The sequence below is a fragment of the Hemitrygon akajei genome, chromosome 7, assembly GCF_048418815.1.
Source record: "Hemitrygon akajei chromosome 7, sHemAka1.3, whole genome shotgun sequence".
NCBI lineage: Eukaryota > Metazoa > Chordata > Chondrichthyes > Myliobatiformes > Dasyatidae > Hemitrygon > Hemitrygon akajei.
This window is the reverse complement of record NC_133130.1, coordinates 26,412,851-26,431,506: the sequence shown is the minus strand read 5'-3', so window position 1 is coordinate 26,431,506 and position 18,656 is coordinate 26,412,851. Positions and strand designations below refer to the sequence as shown.

Here is an 18,656-nt window from a genome sequence, read left to right as displayed (position 1 = left end):
CCTGGCTATTCATCCTGGTTTTACTCTTCTTAGAGACTTGCACGTAAGTAGTGGTTACTGAGGGTGCTTTATGCAAAAGCACATTGATCTTTTTGATAAGTTGTGCACTATTGGGTTAGAGCAATCAATGATTCCTCCTTCCCCACGTTAGGCTTTCACACGTGCCCTGGAGACCCAGCATGCTTTTCACCACCCTGTCTGGAAATCCTGGATCTGTATGCCAATTTCTGCCTGGCACCCTGCGGTGTTGAATGTCACTCTTTCTTTTTAGCACTCAAGTGCAATCCATTACTCTCCCATCTAGCACCTCGGGGTGCTACATGTCTGCATGTATAGTCTGTCCTAATCCCTGTTGTGAAGGTGATGGTGAGCTTCTTCCTTCAACAGCTGCAGTCCTGCTGATGCAGTTATTCCCACAGGTTTGTTGGGTAGGGTGTTCCAGGATATAGGGTGGCCATGTTTTCTGATGTCAAGATGATGCGTGATTTGGAGGTGAACTCACCAAGTTGTGATGACCCCATCCATTTGCTGCTCTTGTACTTCCTGGTGGTGGAGGTTGTCTGTTTGGAGGCTACTGCTGAAATGGCCCTGAGCAAGTAACTGCAGTGCATATTGCATTGCTGCACACTGGGGTGAAGGTGATGAATATTGAGGACAGTAGATGGGCTGCTGTCCTGGATGATGTTAAGCATCTTGAATGTTGTTGGTGCTGCCTGTGGTCATCCAGGCAAATGTTAAATAGTCCTGACTTGTGCCTTTATAGATTGTGGAAAAGAGTTGGCATGTCAGAGGGTGAACTACTCACAATGGATATCATCCCCACTTGCATTTTGTGGCCACAATATTTATGCAGCAGATGCAGCTGAGTTTCTGGTTTATGGTGGCTCCTAGAATATTGATGGTAGGGAATTCAAAGATGGTAATGCCATTGAATGCCAAGGGTAGGTGGTAGGCTCACTCTTGTTGGAGATGGGCCAGTATCTGGTACTTCTTTGGTACAGATGTTACTTGGCACTTATCAAACCATGTTGTCTAGGTCTTGAGGCACACAGGTATGGGCTGCTGCTTCATTTGCTGAGGAGTAGTTGGAGAGAATTCAGTGATCATTGCATACATCCTCAACTCGGAGTTCGTAATAGAAGGAATGTTATCAGTAAAGCCGCTGAAAATGACTGGACTGAGCACTGTCCCGTCTAACAGCAACAGGATGAACTGGGGCAGGGATGACTGACATTCAAGCATGATAGCCATCTTCCTTTGTATGAGATAGAACATAGAAACACATAGAATAGTACAGCATGGTACAGGCCCTTCGGTCCACAATGTTGTGCCAACCCTTAAAACCTGCCTCCCATATATCCCCCCACCTTAAATTCCTCCATATACCTGTCTATAGTCCCTTAAATTTCACTAGTGTATCTGCCTCCACCACAGACTCAGGCAGTGCATTCCATGTACCAACCACTCTCTTGAGTAAAAACCTTCCTCTCGTATCCCCCTTGAACTTCCCACCCCTTACCTTAAAGCCACGTCCTCTTGTATTGAGCAGTGGTGCCCTGGGGAAGAGGCGCTGGCTGTCCACTCTTATCTATTCCTCTTAATATCTTGTATACTTCTATCATGTCTCCTCTCATCCTCCTTCTCTCCAAAGAGTAAAGCCCTAGCTCCCTTAATTTCTGATCATAATGCATACTCTCTAAACCAGGCAGCATCCTGGTAAATCTCCTCTGTACCCTTTCCAATGCTTCCACATCCTTCCTATAGTGAGGCGACCGGAACTGGACACAGTACTCCAAGAGTGGCCTGACCAGAGTTTTATAGAGCTGCATCAAGCTGATGTAGCCTGTTAACTCAGTTCTATCAGAGTGCTTTGACATCACATGCTGCCTTGATGTAAAGAACCATCATCTCAGCTCACCTCTTGAACTGAGTTATGTTTGAACCAAGGTGATGAGGTCTGCAGTCAGTCATGGATGTTCTGACGAAACTAACTGCTGACATCAGTGAATGGATGATTAGTGTGTACGTACTGCTTGATAATATTTCCATCCATGGCAGTTCTGCCATTATGGTGGTGATTGTAAATGAACTGATGGGGTAGTGATTAACTCAATTGTTTTTCTGTGTACAGAATATACCTGGTCAGTTGTGTAGCTGTAGGTGTTGTTGCTGTTCTGCAACAGGGAATAGACACACACTAGTTCTGGAGCACAGGTTTTCAGTGCCACAGCTGGTCTGTTGATGGCTTCAATAGAATTTGCGGCATCCAGTGCCCTCAGCCATATCTTAATGCCACTGGAAGTGAATTGAATTTGTTGAAGACAGGCTTCTGTGATGTTAGGCATCACGAGAGGAAACCGATAGGAGTCTTTTCTTTAACATTGGTCTTCACTATGGTTGAGGATGGGGATGTACCTGGAGCCGCCTCCTTCAATTGGCTATTTAATTGCCCTCTTAATGTGCTCGGATTTCAGAATTTCTATCTCTTCTGCAGTTTGTGTGATTGCTTCGTTCTGTCTGTTGTATGTTGTTTTTGCCATTTAGCATCTGTCTTGCTTCTTCATCAGGCTGGCACCACCCTCATCTTTTTTGGGTTTGCCTTGTGTTGCTCCCAACAATCCTCATCACTCGCCACTGAATCTTTAATTTAACTAAAGGCTAAGCTTCATACATTCTGAAGCTTCAGTAATTTTGAATGTTAGGAGCTAGATGCTCCGACACTGTTACCACTACTTTTCCTTCCACTTTGTCATAACCATGAGCTCGATGGTAACAATAATAAGAAATGTATCTAAAATTCCTGTACATTCTTTAACATAATCAGAATAGCACAATCTATTTTAACATCTTTGAAACACATGGAACTCTGCAGTTCATTTCTTCTTATAAAACTTAAAATCAATTTTTTTACTCAGTAAATAAGATTAGTTTTTTTTTCCCTCACAGGAAAGTTGCTGAAAGGCTGCCAGTCGTTTATGGCCAATGCTGAATGTAAAATCAGACTTGCTTTTCTTTAAGGTACTTTGGGGAAGCGTACTCGATTCCAGGAAAAATATTTGGCTCAGCTTATCCTGGATGTCCAGCGGGAAGGTGATGTCCTCCATCAAACAGATCTCATGCTACCACCAACACCTTTGGAAAATTTGCCCAAGGTAACTGCCAAATGGGTAACTCCCACTTGAAAAGCAGCATTCCTTAGATTCGCGGCCAACGTTTATAATGAACTTGCGATCATGTCTAACTTAAAGTTTGTCAGAATGAATTTCTGTAAGGGATTTGTAGGGACAGACAATGCCCTCCAGCTGCAAAGCAATAGACATTTTTACAATGCAGCAAATGTAGGAATCCTTTTGGAGCAAAATCAGACAAAAATTTGTACCAAATTGCAAGGAAAGATTTAGAGGGTGTTGAGTGCCAAACATGGGCAAATGGGCCCAATTCAGCATGCAAACACGAGGAAATCTGCAGATGCTGGAAATTCAAGCAACACACACAAAATGCTGGTGGAACGCAGCAGGCCAGGCAGCATCTATAGGAAGAAGCACTGCCGACGTTTTGGGCGGAGACCCTTCATCAGGACTAACGAAGGGTCTCAGCCTGAAATGTTGACAGTGCTTCTTCCTATTGATGCTGCCTGGCCTGCTGCGTTCCACCAGCATTTTGTGCGTGTTGCCGGTTAAGCAACTTGGCTGGCCCGGATAAGTAGGGCTGAAAGATCTGATTCATTGATATAAGACTCTGTGACAAAATGAGAAATTAGCATGAGGGGCTGAGGGATCAGTCAGCACAATCTAACGATGTGGTTTTCAAGGTGTGGCACATGATGATATGCGGCACTTTATGTTGATGCTTGTCAGATCTGATTCTATTTTCTTGTGGATGATAATGCAGAGGAACAGCATATAAATGAGAGAAGGGAACCCGCCAAACATAGGCTCACTGGCTTTGCAAAAAATATAGTGGAGGTACAGTACTGTGCAAAAGTCTTAGGCACATATATATAGCTAGGGTACCTAAGACTTTTGCACAGAACTGTGTAGTGGTTAAAATAGGAAGATGGTTGGGAAACAGAAATAAGAGGATTTAGCTTTTGTATTAGCTCAGTAGTATTAAGTGTTATTTCTTAACTGGAAAGACATAATCTACATTACTGTGCAAACGTATTAGGCACACTAACCGTATATATGTGCCCAAGACTTTTGCACAATATTGTAGGTCAAAGTTTTCAAGGGATTCTGTGGCTGCATTGGATATATAAATATGAGGTGGTGGTGAATAAAGTGCACAAAAATGAGATTCATGTGTCTGAATCAATCACAAGAATGTCACTGTGATTTTAGTTGGAGTCCTTTTAATTTCATGGTGGTGGTGTGGCAGTGGTAACCAAACTGGAAGGATTCAGAAGTAATTGTGGGAAATCTGAAATAAAAGAGAGTGCTGGATGCACCTAGGGAGAGAAGAAAATCAGTTAACACGGCAGGGGATGTTCTTTCAGCAGCATTGACTAATTTTGATATAAACTGGAAAAATTTGATATCTGAAATTGTTGAATTCTTTATTGAATCAAGATAGCTGTGAGACATGTAATGTGGCCAAGTTTGCAGACGATACAAAGATAGCTGGAGGGGCAGATAGTGTTGCGGAAACAGCGAGTCTGCAGAAGGACTTGGACAGATCAGTAGAATGGATACAGAAATGGCAGATGGAATATAGCATAGGAAGACATATTGTTGTGCACTTGGATAGAAGAAATGAAGTTGCAGGCTATTTTAAATGTGGAGCGAATTCAGAAATTAGTGGTGCAGGGAGACTTGGGAATCCTAGTGCAGGATTCCCTAAAGGTTAACTTGCAGGTCATGTCAGTAGTAATGCAGGCTCACTTTTAACATTTAAGAAAAACTTGGACAGGTACATGGATTGGAGGGGTATGGTCCAGGTGCAGGTCAGTGGGACTAGGCAGAAAAATGGTTCGGCACAGCCAAGAAGGACCAAAAGGCCTATTTCTGTGATGTAATGCTCTGTGGTTCTAAGGAAAGCAAATGCAATGTTAGTATTCATTTTGAAACGATTAGAATATAAAGGTAAGGATATAATGCTGAGGCTGTATAAGGCATTGGTCAGACCACAGTTGGTATTGTGAGCAGTTTTTGGCCTATATCAAAGAAAAGATGTGCTGGCATTGGAGAGGGTCCAGAGGAGGTTCATGAGAATGAAAAGGGTTAATGTATAAAGAGCCTTTGATGGCTCTGGGCCTTTACTTGCTGGAGTTTAGAAGAATGGGGGGGGGGGGGTTAGATTTCATTGAAACCAAGTGAATATACAAAAGCCTGGATAGAGTGGACGTGGAGAGGATGTTTTCTGTAGTGGGAGAGCTTAGGACCAAAGTACACAGTCTCACAATACAAGAGATGAGCAGGAATTTCTTTAGCCAGAGGGTGGTGAATCTGGAATCATTGCTACAGACAGCTGTAGAGGCCAAGTCATTGGGTATATTTCCAATAGAGTTAATAGGCTCTTGACTAGCAAGGGTATCAAAGGTTATGGGGAGAAGCAGGAGAATGGGGTTGAGAGGGATAGTAAATCAGCCGTGATGGAATGGTGGAGCAGACTCGATGCACTGTATGCACATGCTAATATGCTTGAAAGCCTTTGGCTACTGCAAGTGATTCCTTTATGATGATCTCAAATCACAACGTTTTGTTCTCTCTGGGACCCTTGAAGTTTCTTAAAGCTGCTGGAGCATCCACTTAGCAGATCTGTTTTGTTGCTGTGGAACTTTTCTTTGCAATGTATCATATGCTTCCTGACATCCCATGCCCTCAATAATTCAGTGTACGTATACGTAGTGATGTAACTTTGATCTATTCAGTACCTTGCTTTGCTTCTACATTTATTAATTCCTTCCCCATCCCTGCCTTGTTATCCCACAAAGCAATTTGGGGGAGTTTGCCTGCATTCTGTGAATGCCCATTCACTCTTATTATTGTAAGACTAGTTAAATCTGTGCGGCACAGTAGTGTAATGGTCAGTATAATGCTTTACAGTGGGTTTCCTCCAGGTGCTGTAGTTTCTATTCACAGTCCAAAAATGTACTGGTTGGTACGTTAATTGGTCATTGTAAATTGTCCCGTGATTAGTCTGGGGTTAAATCGGGTATTGCTGGGCGGTGCAGCTTGAACAGTCGGAGGGGTGTATTCCGCACTGCTTCTCAATAAATAAATAAATATTAGGATTTATCACAGAGCTGGAGAAATATTAAATAAGTGTTGTTATGCTTTACTGAGACGATGTTATTCACATGGGTATACTGTACATTCTATAAGAGCAGAAGCAGGCCATTTGGCTCATCAAGTCTGCTCCGCCATTCAGTCATGGGCTGCTCCAATTCTTCCAGTCATCGCCACTCCCCTGCCTTCTCCCCATACTCTTTGATGCCCTGGCTAATCAAGACCCTATCTATCTCTGCCTTAAATGCACCCAATGACTTGGCCTCCACAGCTGTCCTTCCTGCCAGTGTCCCTTTCCAGTCAACTTTGACCAGTTCCCCTCTTACACCATTGTAATTTATTTTATTCCACTGGAATACTGACACATTGGAATTTAGTTTGCATTAGTAATCCTCTCAGTATGCATTTTCTGCTGTTCACTCCTCCTTGTTATCGTTTGGATTAACATAAATGAAGCAGAGTGATCGGCAGCTTTTCTAACTGCAGAAACGATGTGGTAGTGTTAGAAAGAGTACAGAAGAAATTCACCGAGAATGGAGAGGCCTCAGTTATACAGGCAGATTGGATAGGCTAGGAATGGAAATATTTAAAAGAGATCTGAAGAACATTTTTCACACAGGATGATAGGTATATAGAACAACCTGCCAGAAGAGTTGGTCGAAGCAGGTACAATTGGTTGAAACGCATTTGATGAGGAACATGGAAAGGAATAGAGGGATAGGAGCAAATGGGTATCTCAGTCGGCATTAAAATGTTGTCCATGCTGTCTGACTTCAAGACTGATTTATTTTGACATATCTGATTATGAAAATAGGAAAATAAACTTCAGCAATATAAAGATGTTCATTTGTTCTTTTATATTGTTTCTGGATAGCCAGATCATTTGAAGTCGCACCCAAAATTGAAGTATTTGATGCATCTTAGATACTTTAGCATTATGTCTCCCCTCCTCTCTGTGCTGTTGAGCAGGGTTTGCACTGATCAGGAGAGGTGACTTGTTTTGCCTCATTGAGGATTCATTGAGGGAGTGCATCGCCTCTCCGTGTGGGGATGGTGCTTGTGCGCTGGGAATTGTGCTGTTCTTTTAGTTCTGCTGTATGTCCGCTTAAGCTTCTCATCCCAGATAGCCCAGGAGAGGCCATTGGTTTAGTCACCAGTCACCAGACACCAGACCACGGCACCGGCTGTAAAGTTTTGCACGCTACTCGATAGTAGTCTCCACTTTCCTGATAGTTTGCAAATACTTGACTGGTCAAATGGATAATGGCAAAACCACCAGGTTCTTATGCTAACATTATAATGTTTTGGGAATTGAAGGGTAATTATTCCGGTAGTTGTAGCCTTTCATTGGGACCTGTCTGAGATTCATTCAGTCCTGATCTCGGCACATAATGAACATTTACACCTACTAAAGGTGCTGATGCTGATACTATTGTGGTCAATATAATTTAATGTAATAATATGTGCTGTTTATAGCCGTCTCTGAAAGCAGATATCGGCACACACTGGGAGGGCACTATTATTTATGGGGAGTAAACAATTGGGTTTTTGTTTCTAGCCCAGTCACTCTTTAAATCGTTGGACATCAGGAATTGATTGTCCCTTTAGCCTTGCATGATGTGTGATCGCTGGAGCGCAGCCAGGGGCTCTGCACTAGTTCCTGATATTTAAAGAAAAATCTATTTCAAGTAAAATGTCTGGAATTTACATTCAGAGACGATCATTAAACAGAGTACCATTGAAGTGAGTAGGAGTGAAATTCAGGACAAAAGGCGCCAAGGTAGATTTTACCTTGGCGTCAAGGATTTGATTTTCATGCCATTGAGCTTTGGGTATTTTTTATAACTTTATGGAGTTTTGATAATCTTATTTTTAAAATGTCAGTTCAGTTTCAAGTACTCCAGAATAAGAGAACTAAACCAGAGTTAGAAGAAAAGCCACATCTATAATCCTGGTTAATAATTAAAGTGCAGTCAATGTGAATTACGATAACAGAGTATTCTTTCCCAGAAGATTGATGGGAGCATCGAGCAACCAAACTGATAAAAGCGCAGTCCACAACAAAACCAGCACAGGGTAGCAGTAGGAAAAAAAGTCCCTTGGTAAGAATGGGACATTGAAGAGTAAACTGCAAATGAGTCAGAATCAGGTTTATGCCATGAAATTTGTTAACTTAGCAACAGCAGTGATATACAGTACATAATAAAAACTGAAATACAGTATGTGTGTGTGTGAGAGAATACACATGTTATATATATGAAAAAAATTAAATTAAATAAGTAGTGCAAAAAAGTAGTGGGGTAGTGTTCATGGGCTCAATGTCCATTCAGAAATCTGATGGTAGAGGGGAAGAAGCTGTTCCTGAATTGTTGAGGGTGTACCTTCAGGCTTCTGCACCTCCTTCCTGATGGTAGCAAAGAGAAGAGGGCATGACCTGGGTGATGGAGGTCCTTAATGATGGATGCTTTCTTTTTGAGGCATCGCTCTTTGAAGATGTCCTGGATGCTGGGGTGGTTAGTGTCCATTGGCTGAAATTACAACTTCCTGTAGCTTATTTTGATCCAGGAATGAAAGGGTTACCATAGGAGGAACGTTTGGCAGCTCTTGGGCTATATTCCCTGGAGTTCAGAAGAATGAGGGGGGATCTCATAGAAACATTCTGAATTGTAAAAGGCCTGAACAGATTAGATATGGCAAAGTTATTTCCCATGCTAGGAGAGTCTAGAACAAGAGGGCACAACTTCAGGATTGAAGGATGTTCATTTAGAACAAAGATGTGGAGAAATTACTTTAGTCAGAGGGTGGTAAATCTGTGGAATTTGTTGCCACAAGTTGCTGTGGAGGCCAAGTCATTGGGTGCATTTAAAGCAGAGATAGGCTCTTGATTAGCCAGAGCATCAAAGGGTATGGGGAGATGGCAGGGGAGTGTAGGGATGACTGGATCAGCCCATGATTGAATGGCAGAGCAGAGTCGATGGGCTGATTGGCCTACTTCTGTTCCTATGTCTTATGATCGTGTGCAGTACCCCACCCACACCCCCATACCAGATAGTGATGCAGCCAATTAGAATGCTCTCCATGGTACATCTGTAGAAAATGTAAATGTCTTTGGTGACATACCAAACCTCCTCAAACTCATGACAAAATATAGCTGCTGTCGTGCCTTCTTTGTAGCTGCATTGATATAAATGGAGAGAAATGCTGAAAAGAGAGCAACAAAATCAAAGTGTATCCCCAGAGTCAGTGAACAAAGTTTGAGCCATGTAGCTGACAGAGTTGATTAAAAGTTTTGTTCAGAAGCTAGATTTCAGTAACTATCTTAAGGGAGATCATAAGATATAGGAGCAGATTGGGCCCTTTGGCCCATTGAGCCTGTTCCACCATTTCATCATGGCTGATCCAATTTTCCTCTCAGCCCCAATCTCCTGCCTTCTCCCCGTATCCCTTCATGCCCTGATAGAGGGAGGAGAGTTGTGGAGAGGGACAATATACCAGACTTCAAGGCTTCGCCTGGTAAAAGATCAATTAAGTTTGAGAATGCCCAAGAAGCCAGAATTTGATGATTGCTGACGCATCCAAGGATCCTAGAGCTGGAAGAAGTTTAAGCATTGTTGGACAAAGCAAAGTGAGCAAATATAAGGGTAATGGCTAAATGGAACATATTGTAAGTTAGAACATGTGCAGCAGTTTAGATGACCTCAGGTTTAAAGATAGGAGGAATAGAGAGTTGGGCTAGAAATGAAGTGGATCCAGTTAATCCACTAATAGGGATAAATGACTTTTGCAGCTGAGGTAGGGTCAGAATGAAGCAACATTCTGATTCACTTTGGTCCTGGAAGCTGGTGGATATGATGATGTTACAGATATGGTTCAATATATATTGCACCATATTTAGGAATGGTTTGGTTATGTTTTAGCAACTTGTTCAAGAGAGAGGGAGAAATAGAATCAGTAACTAAGTTGTTAGGGCTAAAATATCCTTTGATAATCATATTAAATACATAAATAATTTGAATAGTATACTGTACAAAAAGTGGATCAGAGTCTTGAACTCACCTCTTGTACAATAAGATTAAATCCTTGGCCTTGCAGTCCATCTCGTTGTGATCTTGCACTTTATCATTTACCTGCACTGCATGTTTTTGTAGCTTTTACAGTTTATTCTGCATTGCTATTGTTTTACCTTATTCTAGATCAGTGCACTGTGAAATGATTTGATCTGTATAATCCGTATGCAAGACAAATCTTTTCACTATCTTGGTACATGTAATAATAACAAACGAACACCAGTAAACTTGCTATGATATTTTCTTTCAATTGTCAACAGAACCTTGAGCTGAGTGATGATACTTTGCTGAATTCAATTGAACTGGTAGATCCAAAGGAACATAAGGCACTCGACCTGTGTGCAGAGGAGCTTGCTGTAATCCTGGGTATCTGGTAAGCATTTTGGCATTAGCATTAGTAGAATACTGATATTCCTTATAAGTTTCCCTTCTATTCACGCCAAGAACTTGCTGAGTTGCGGAGGGGCAACACAGTGGTAACAGATGGTAGGAGATAGCATTGAGAATTCTCAACATTGACTCCGCACCTCAAAGTCTGGTGGTTTCAGGTCAAGTGTGGGCAAGGAATCTTCCAATTATAAGCTACTGTATTCCATTGTAGTTCCACAATAGATCTTTACCACCTGTGCATGTGACAATAAAGTGGGACTTTTGCTTTATTGTCCTCCCACAGCTGGTGAATCAGTGTTCCTTCGAGTTGAACACTTGGATGAAGCTCTAAAAATAGCTGTGACACCGAAGGTAGGACATCCATACCTCCACAGATTTGTTGACTCAAAGTTAGTGATTCAACAAAGTTAAGACAGTAGCATCACCATTGAGTTGGCCAGGTCATGAGGATGTTAACTGCCAGACTGGATCTTCAGGTAGTGATCAAAACATCAGGAGGGATAAACTTAACCGCATTGTCCTTCTGAAGATAAAGCTACTTTCCCTCTGAGGTGTCATCCATCATGTTGTGTGGCACTGCAGTTGTGCTAAACTGATTTGGCAGCTATAAGATGCTGGCTACCACTGCAATCAAATCGGTTCAATGAAGAATGCAGAAAGGCACACCAGGAGCAGCATGAAGTGTACCGTAAAATTTGATAGTACCTTATGTGCTGAACTGTAGCAACTAGATAGAGCAAAGTGTTGTAACAGATCAGCTCTGCAGTCCTGCTATATCCTGTTGGGAATGGTGGTGGACAAACTGCAAAATGGGCTGGTGGGGAAGGGGGGGGGGGTTGTAAGGAAGGATAGGAGGTTGCAAAGAAAGCTCCTATTGTTAACAGCTGTGGATGCCAATCAGATGATGCTGAAGGCAAATCTGAATATGCATCCATGTTGAGCCAGGCGTACTAAGTTGTATGATCCCTCTCAGCTTCTTTCACAGAAACCAGTCTGCATTTAGTTTGATTCACTTCATTCTAATGTGAATGAGTGGCTGAAAGTACTGGCTATGGGATTGGACAACATGCTACCTGCAATATTGCAGTTATTCTCCAGAACTAGCTGCACATCTCGAGCACAATTAAAGCACTGGCATCTAACCAAGAACGTGGAAAATTTCCTTGGTATGATCATGTAAAAAGTTGGACAAGAACAGCCTAACTAATTACTCTGTCATGTTGTATCTGGCCATTGCTTTACAATTTTGTGGCATGACTGTTGCTTGCCATTTCTCAGCCCTGATTTGCCCACTTCCAGACATCAGTGAAATGATGCAAAGTGTCATTGATGGTATTAACCAGCACTTACTGTACAGTGTTCTGCTTACCGATGCCGAGTCTGGATTTTACTTCTAAATCTCATCACAGATTTGATCCAGACATTGAACCAAAGAGATGAATTTCAGGGCTGAGCTGCAAGTCACTGTCTTTTATTTTACAGCAGCATTTTATTGAATGTGTGTCAAAGAGTCCGAGTAAGGCTAAGCATAGTGGGTGTTAAAGGGAAAACGTGACTGGAGTCATGCACGGGGCAAAGGAAGATAATGCTGTTATTGGAGTTACAACACCCAGGCCCAGCACATCACTGCTGGAATTCCTTATGGTAGTGTCTTAGGCCCAGTTATGTTCAGCTGCTGGATTAAAGACACCCACCCTATAATAAAGACAGAATTGAGGGCTGTTTGCTGATGATTGCACTATATTTGCTTTCATCTGCAACTGCTCAGTAAATGAAGCAATCCTCTCCAACTCATCAGGGCTGAGAAATGGCAAGTAACAGTAATGCCACAAAATTGTAAAGCAATCTGTTGTGGCAATTCCTCGAGGTTGAGGATGATGGTCTTCCATTCTGTTGATCTGTTTATGGGTTCTCAAGTGGCTTATGAGTCCAGTCTTGGCTTTGAAAGTCCTTCCGCATTCAGGACAGGTAGTTCCAGATGGCAGATCGGGCTTTGGTTGTTGCTGCCTCTCTTTCCATTTTCTTCTCTTTTCTTCTAATTCTGCACATCTGTTGGCTTCGAAAGTTGCTGTTCCTTCTCGGATGATGGCTTGCCAGAGTTTCCTGTCCTTGGCTTTGGTTTCCCAATTGTTGATGTCGATGTTACATTTCTTCATGTTGGCTTTTAAGATGTCTTTGAGTCTCTTCTGTTGTCCTCCTCTTTTACGTTTGCCTTCTTTAAGCTGGGAGTAGAAGATTTGTTTCGGCAGACATTCGTCTTTCATCTGAACAACATGACCGCTCCATCTTAGTTGGTTCTTGATAGCGTAGGCTTCAATGCTTGTTGTTTTTGCTTCATTTAGCACGCTGACGTTGGTTCTTCTATATTCCCAGCTGATATTTAAGATGTTTCGAAGGCAGCATTGATGGAACTTTTCAAGTGCCTTCAGATGTTGTCCAGGTTTCTGATGCATACAGGAGCATTGGGATTATCACTGCTTTGTACACTAACATTTTGGTGTCTGCTCAGATGTCACGATCATGAAAGACTCTTGTTCGGCAATGGCCATGTATAACATTACAGAGCCTAGCCATTTACCAATGGCATTCAATGACATTACATCACTGATTCCTCCATCATCAGTAAACTGGGAGTCATTAACCAGAAGGTTAACCAGCTATCTAAGTATTGTGATTACAAGACTAAGTTGGAAGCTGGGTATCAGAAGCATATAACTCATTTGATAAATAATCCAAAGTCTTTCTACTATATACAAGACACAGGTCTGGGTTGATGATGGAATACTACTGATTTATCTGGATGAGAACAACTTCAACAACACTCTAGTTTCTTCATTGTCACTGGATCCGAATCCCTGACTTCCTTACTCAAAAGCATTGTCGGAGTATCACTACCTGACAGTGCACTTGAATAAAATGCCAGCATCTTCTTGGGGGCAGGTAGTATTTGGGCAATGAATGTTGTCTTCGCCAACTAAGCTCTTATGTTGACAAATTAATTCATTTTATTGTTCTAAGCTTCTGTAGCTTAACAGGTTGGTGTGACTGGTCTTGGCATCTCCAAGATAGGAAATGAGGAAACAATGTCTTATAGGGTTTTACGTCACTGACTGATCACTCTGCTCAGATTCCTCATTCATGTGTCTGTTTGTGGTTAAAAACAATGTCTTGAGAAACAGTATTCAGCTCTCACAACTATTTTCACATTTAACTAATTTTCCTATGTACAGTTGAAGTCAGAAGTTTACATACACTTTAGCCAAGTTCATTTAAACTCAGTTTTTTACAATTCCTGACATTTAATCCTAGAAAACATTCCCTGTCTTAGGTTAGTTAGGATCACTACTTTATTTTAAGAATGCGAAATGTCAGAATAATAATAGAGAGAATTATTTATTTCAGCTTTTATTTCTTTCATCACTTTCCCAGTGGGTCAGAAGTTTACATACACTTTGTTAGTATTTGGTAGCATTGCCTTTAAATTGTTTAACTTGGGTCAAACATTTTGAGTAGCCTTCCACAAGCTTCTCACAGTAAGTTGCTGGAATTTTGTTCCATTCCTCCAGACAGAACTGATGTAACTGAGTCAGGTTTGTAAGCCTCCTTGCTCGCACACGCTTTTTCAGTTCTGCCCACAAATTTTCTATCGGATTGAGGTCAGGGCTTTGTGATGGCCACTCCAATGCCTTGACTTTGTTGTCCTTAAGCAATTTTGCCACAGCATTCTTAAAATAGTGATCCTAACTGACCTAAGGCAGGGAATGTTTTCTAGGATTAAATGTCAGGAATTGTGAAAAACTGAGTTTAAATGTATTTGGCTAAAGTGTATGTAAACTTCTGACTTCAACTGGACATTGAAGTAGTATCTTTAAGCTAATCTACAGAACATCGTGCATCAAGTCAAATCAAACAAAAAATTCCAAAACCTGTCAACAATTTACTAAAAATTAAAAACCAAAATTGTGAGGCTGAAAGTTTTTACCCCTTTTGTGAATACTATGCTAACTTTCCTTGGTGCAGTACTGTACATTATCTTACCAACTCCGCCCAATTTGTTGATGTAGAAAATTGGATGATCATGTGAACAAGTTTTTTCTCTCTCACTAAGGTCCAACAATATGGTAGATTTTCAACATACTAAAACAAAATGAAGAGAAAAGAGCATTCAAGCCAAGTCAGAGAATTGTTAATAGAGAAGCTCAAATCTGGGAAAGGGCACAAAAGCACTGAACATACCTTGGAACTCAGTGCAGGCCATTGTGAAAGAGTGGAAAAAAATTGAAACCACAGCCATACTCCCTAGGTCAGGCCATCCTTCTAAACTTAGTCATCAGAGAAGAATGGTATTTGTAAGAGTATTTCTGAGTGAGCTGCAGAAGTCATTGGCTGCAATTGGGGATGAGGTTCATGGCTCCACAATCTCTAGGCCTTGCACAATAAAGGTATGTATGGAAGAGTGGCAAGGGGAGAAAAACATATCCTTGCCTGTAAAGACTGTGTAAAGTATTGCTTAGAAAATACTGTAAGTTAAGACTACTCTGCCATTTCATCATGGATGATCTAATGTACCTCTCATTCCCAATCTCCTGCCTTCTCCCCATATCCCTTCATGCCCTAAACAATCAGGAATCTACCAACCTCTGCCTTAAATATTCATAAAGGCTTTGCCTCCACAGCTGCTGTGGCAAAGAATTCCACAGATTCACCACTCGTTGGCAAAAGAAATCCCTCCTCATCTCTGTTCTAAAAGGAAGCCCCTCTGTTCTGAGGGGTGTAATCCTCTGGTTATAGACACTCCCACCCTAGGAAACATCTTCTCCACATCCACTCTACTCTATCAAGGCTCTTTCTCCATTCAATAGGTTTCAATGAGGTCACCCCTCACTTTTCTGAATTCCATTGAATACAGGCCCAGAGCCATCAAATATTCTTCATATGACAAGGCATTCAATCCTGCATTCATTTTTGTGAACCCCCCTTTGAAACCTCTCCATTTTCAGTACACCCTTTCAAAGACAAAGGGGCCCAAAACTGCTCTCAATACTCCAAGTGAGGGCTCACCAGTGCTTTATAAAGCCTCAACGTTACATCCTTGTTGAGGGAATCCTGCACAAGAACTCCCGTCTTTTTGCGCCCCCGTTTGTTTTGTTTTTTCTCTCTACTTAGAAAATAGTCACCCCTTTCATTTCTTCTACTAAACTGTATGACCATACACTTCCCAATACTGTATTCCATCTGCCATTTCTTTGCCCAATCTCTTAATTCCCTTCTGCAGCCTCTCTTCTTCCTCAAAACTACCTGGCCCTCCACCTATCTTAATTTTGTCTGCAAGGTTTGCAACAAAGCCATCAATTCTGTCATCCAAATCATTGACATATAATGTAAAAGGAATTGGTCCCAACACAGACACCTGTGGAACACCACTAGTCACTAGCAGCCAGTTAGATAGGTGACCTTTATTCCCACTCTTTGCCTCCTGCCACTCAGCCACTGCTTTATCCATGCTACAATCTTTCCGGTAACACCATGGGATCATACCTTGTTAAGCAGTTTTGTGTAGCTCCTTGTCAAAAGCCTTCTGAAAATCCAAGTACACAACATCAACTGATTCTCCATTGTCTATCCTGCTTGTTATCTCTTCAAAGAATTCCAACAGATTTGTCAGGCAAGATTTTCCCTTGAAGAAACCATGCCAACTGCAGTCTATTTTTATCATGTACCTCCAAGTACCCTGAGACCTCATCTTTAATAATCGATTCCAGCATCTTCCCAACCACTGGGGTCACACTAATTGGCCTCTCATTTCCTTTTTTTTGCCTCTCCCTTTTTGAAGCGTGGAGTGACATTTGCAATTTTCCATTCTTCCAGAACTATTCTACAATCTAGTAATTCTTAAAAGATCATTAATGAAGCCTCCACGATCTCTTCAGCCACTTCTTTCAAAACTCTGGGGTACACCATTTAGTCCAGGTGACTTACCTACCTTCAGACCTTTCAGTTTTTCGAGAACCTTCTCTCTAGTTATGGTAACTGCACACATTTCATCACCCCTGACATTTGGAACTTCCACCGTACTGCTATTGTCTTCCACAGTGATGACAGATGCAAAATACTTACCGTATGTTCCGGAGTATAAGCTGACCCCCCCCCCCCCCATTTTCAGGGTTAAAAAAAGTGACTTTTTCATGTTACCTTTGTATAAGCTGACCCCTTTTGTAGACGTTTTTGATTTAACCAGAAAAGATCACAAGATCTTACATGGCGGTACTCAGATTTGCCGGATCTGGACCTGGAAATTCTGTGAGCCAGTACCTGCTAAGAAAACAGGCCTACACATTGTAGTTCATTATAGGCAAATTCTTAATAAATAAATCAGGAGAGAAATTTTGGATTAGGTTTCTAATGGAAAAGAATTCTCTGAAATGTAACCCCCGTGAAACCATTTGGCGCCCATCATAATCTCGTTAAAACATAACTTGGGGCGGCGGGATCAGTACATGTACTCAGTATTGAGTTTGCGACCACCATGTACAAAAGTTTGAAATAAATGCGATATGATGCTGGCTTCAAGCTGAAGGTTGTTGATTTTGCTAAAGGAACGAATAATTCTGCAACTGCTAAGAAGTTTAGTGTAAACGAGAGAGAGTGAGAGAGTGGAGCAAGGCAGAGGACACGCTGAGGGAAATGCCAAAGCCGAAATGTGCAAACTGCAAGAAAACATGCCAGTGGCCAGAACTGGAAGAAAAAGTTTTAGAGTGGGTGAATCACCAGCGATCGTCTGGATACATTGTTACCAGAGAAATGCTTCGAGTTCAAATGTTGAAATGGGCTGAAAAACACCGTGAGGTCAGCAAAAATTTCAAAGCTACGCGAAGTTGGTGCACCTGATTTATGAGTAGACACAATCTTGTGTTGAGACAAAAAACAAAGATTGCTCAGAAAATTCCTGCAGGGTGTTTATGTTCAAGAACTCTGCTGGATGGACGAAGCGAGTTGCTTGAAGTGCATTAAAGAGGTGTGGCGTGAGGTGTCCCGAAGGTGTCAGGAAGGAAAAGTCGCTACTTGTCTGGGACATGTTCAAAGCGCACTTGTCAGGTGAGACAAAAGCAGCACTGAAAGTTGAAAATACGGACATTGCAGTCATCCCTGGTGGTTTGACATCGGTGCTCCAGCCATTAGACGTGAGTTTAAATAAACCAAAGAATTCATGCGTCGATAGTAGAACCAATTTGACTCAAAAACAGCCAATAAGTACGACCTGTCTTCCATGTATTTGTTTTTCCAAAGTTGGCACCCCCTGTATAAGCCAACCCCCTAATTTTAGGACAAAAATTTTGGGCCAGATTCTCGGCTCATACACCAGAATTTACGGTATTCATTTCATCTGCCATTTTGTTGTCCCCTATGACAATCTCCCAGCATCGTTTTGATATCCACTCTCACCTCTCCTTTACACTTTATGTATCTGAAGAAAATTTTGGTATCCTCTTTAATATTAGTAGCTAGCGTACTTTCATATTACAAACTACAGATACTACAGTTAAATTACAGATACTACAAGTATCTGGGAGTACAGTTAGACGAGAAGCTAGACTGGACTGCCAACACGGATGCCTTGTGCAGGAAGGCACAGAGTCGACTGTACTTCCTTAGAAGGTTGGCGTCATTCAATGTCTGTAGTGAGATGCTGAAGATGTTCTATAGGTCAGTTGTGGAGAGCACCCTCTTCTTTGTGGTGGCGTGTTGGGGAGGAAGCATTAAGAAGAGGGATGCCTCACGTCTTAATAAGCTGGTAAGGAAGGCGGGCTCTGTCGTGGGCAAAGTACTGGAGAGTTTAACATCGGTAGCTGAGCGAAGGGCGCTGAGTAGGCTACGGTCAATTATGGAAAACTCTGAACATCCTCTACATAGCACCATCCAGAGACAGAGAAGCAGTTTCAGCGACAGGTTACTATCGATGCAATGCTCCTCA

General features: G+C 41.8%; 1 protein-coding gene across 2 annotated transcripts in view; it reads left to right on the top strand.

Moving 5' to 3' along the window:
- Window positions 1–18,656, top strand: part of ttc27 (tetratricopeptide repeat domain 27) — a 250,649-nt gene that overhangs the window by 50,957 nt on the left and 181,036 nt on the right. For both annotated transcript variants that reach the window (XM_073050525.1, XM_073050524.1), the window contains exons 7-8: window positions 3,019–3,152; window positions 10,555–10,667. In XM_073050525.1, the coding sequence (XP_072906626.1) occupies window positions 3,019–3,152; window positions 10,555–10,667 (247 nt within the window). The remainder of the gene's footprint in view (window positions 1–3,018; window positions 3,153–10,554; window positions 10,668–18,656) is intronic.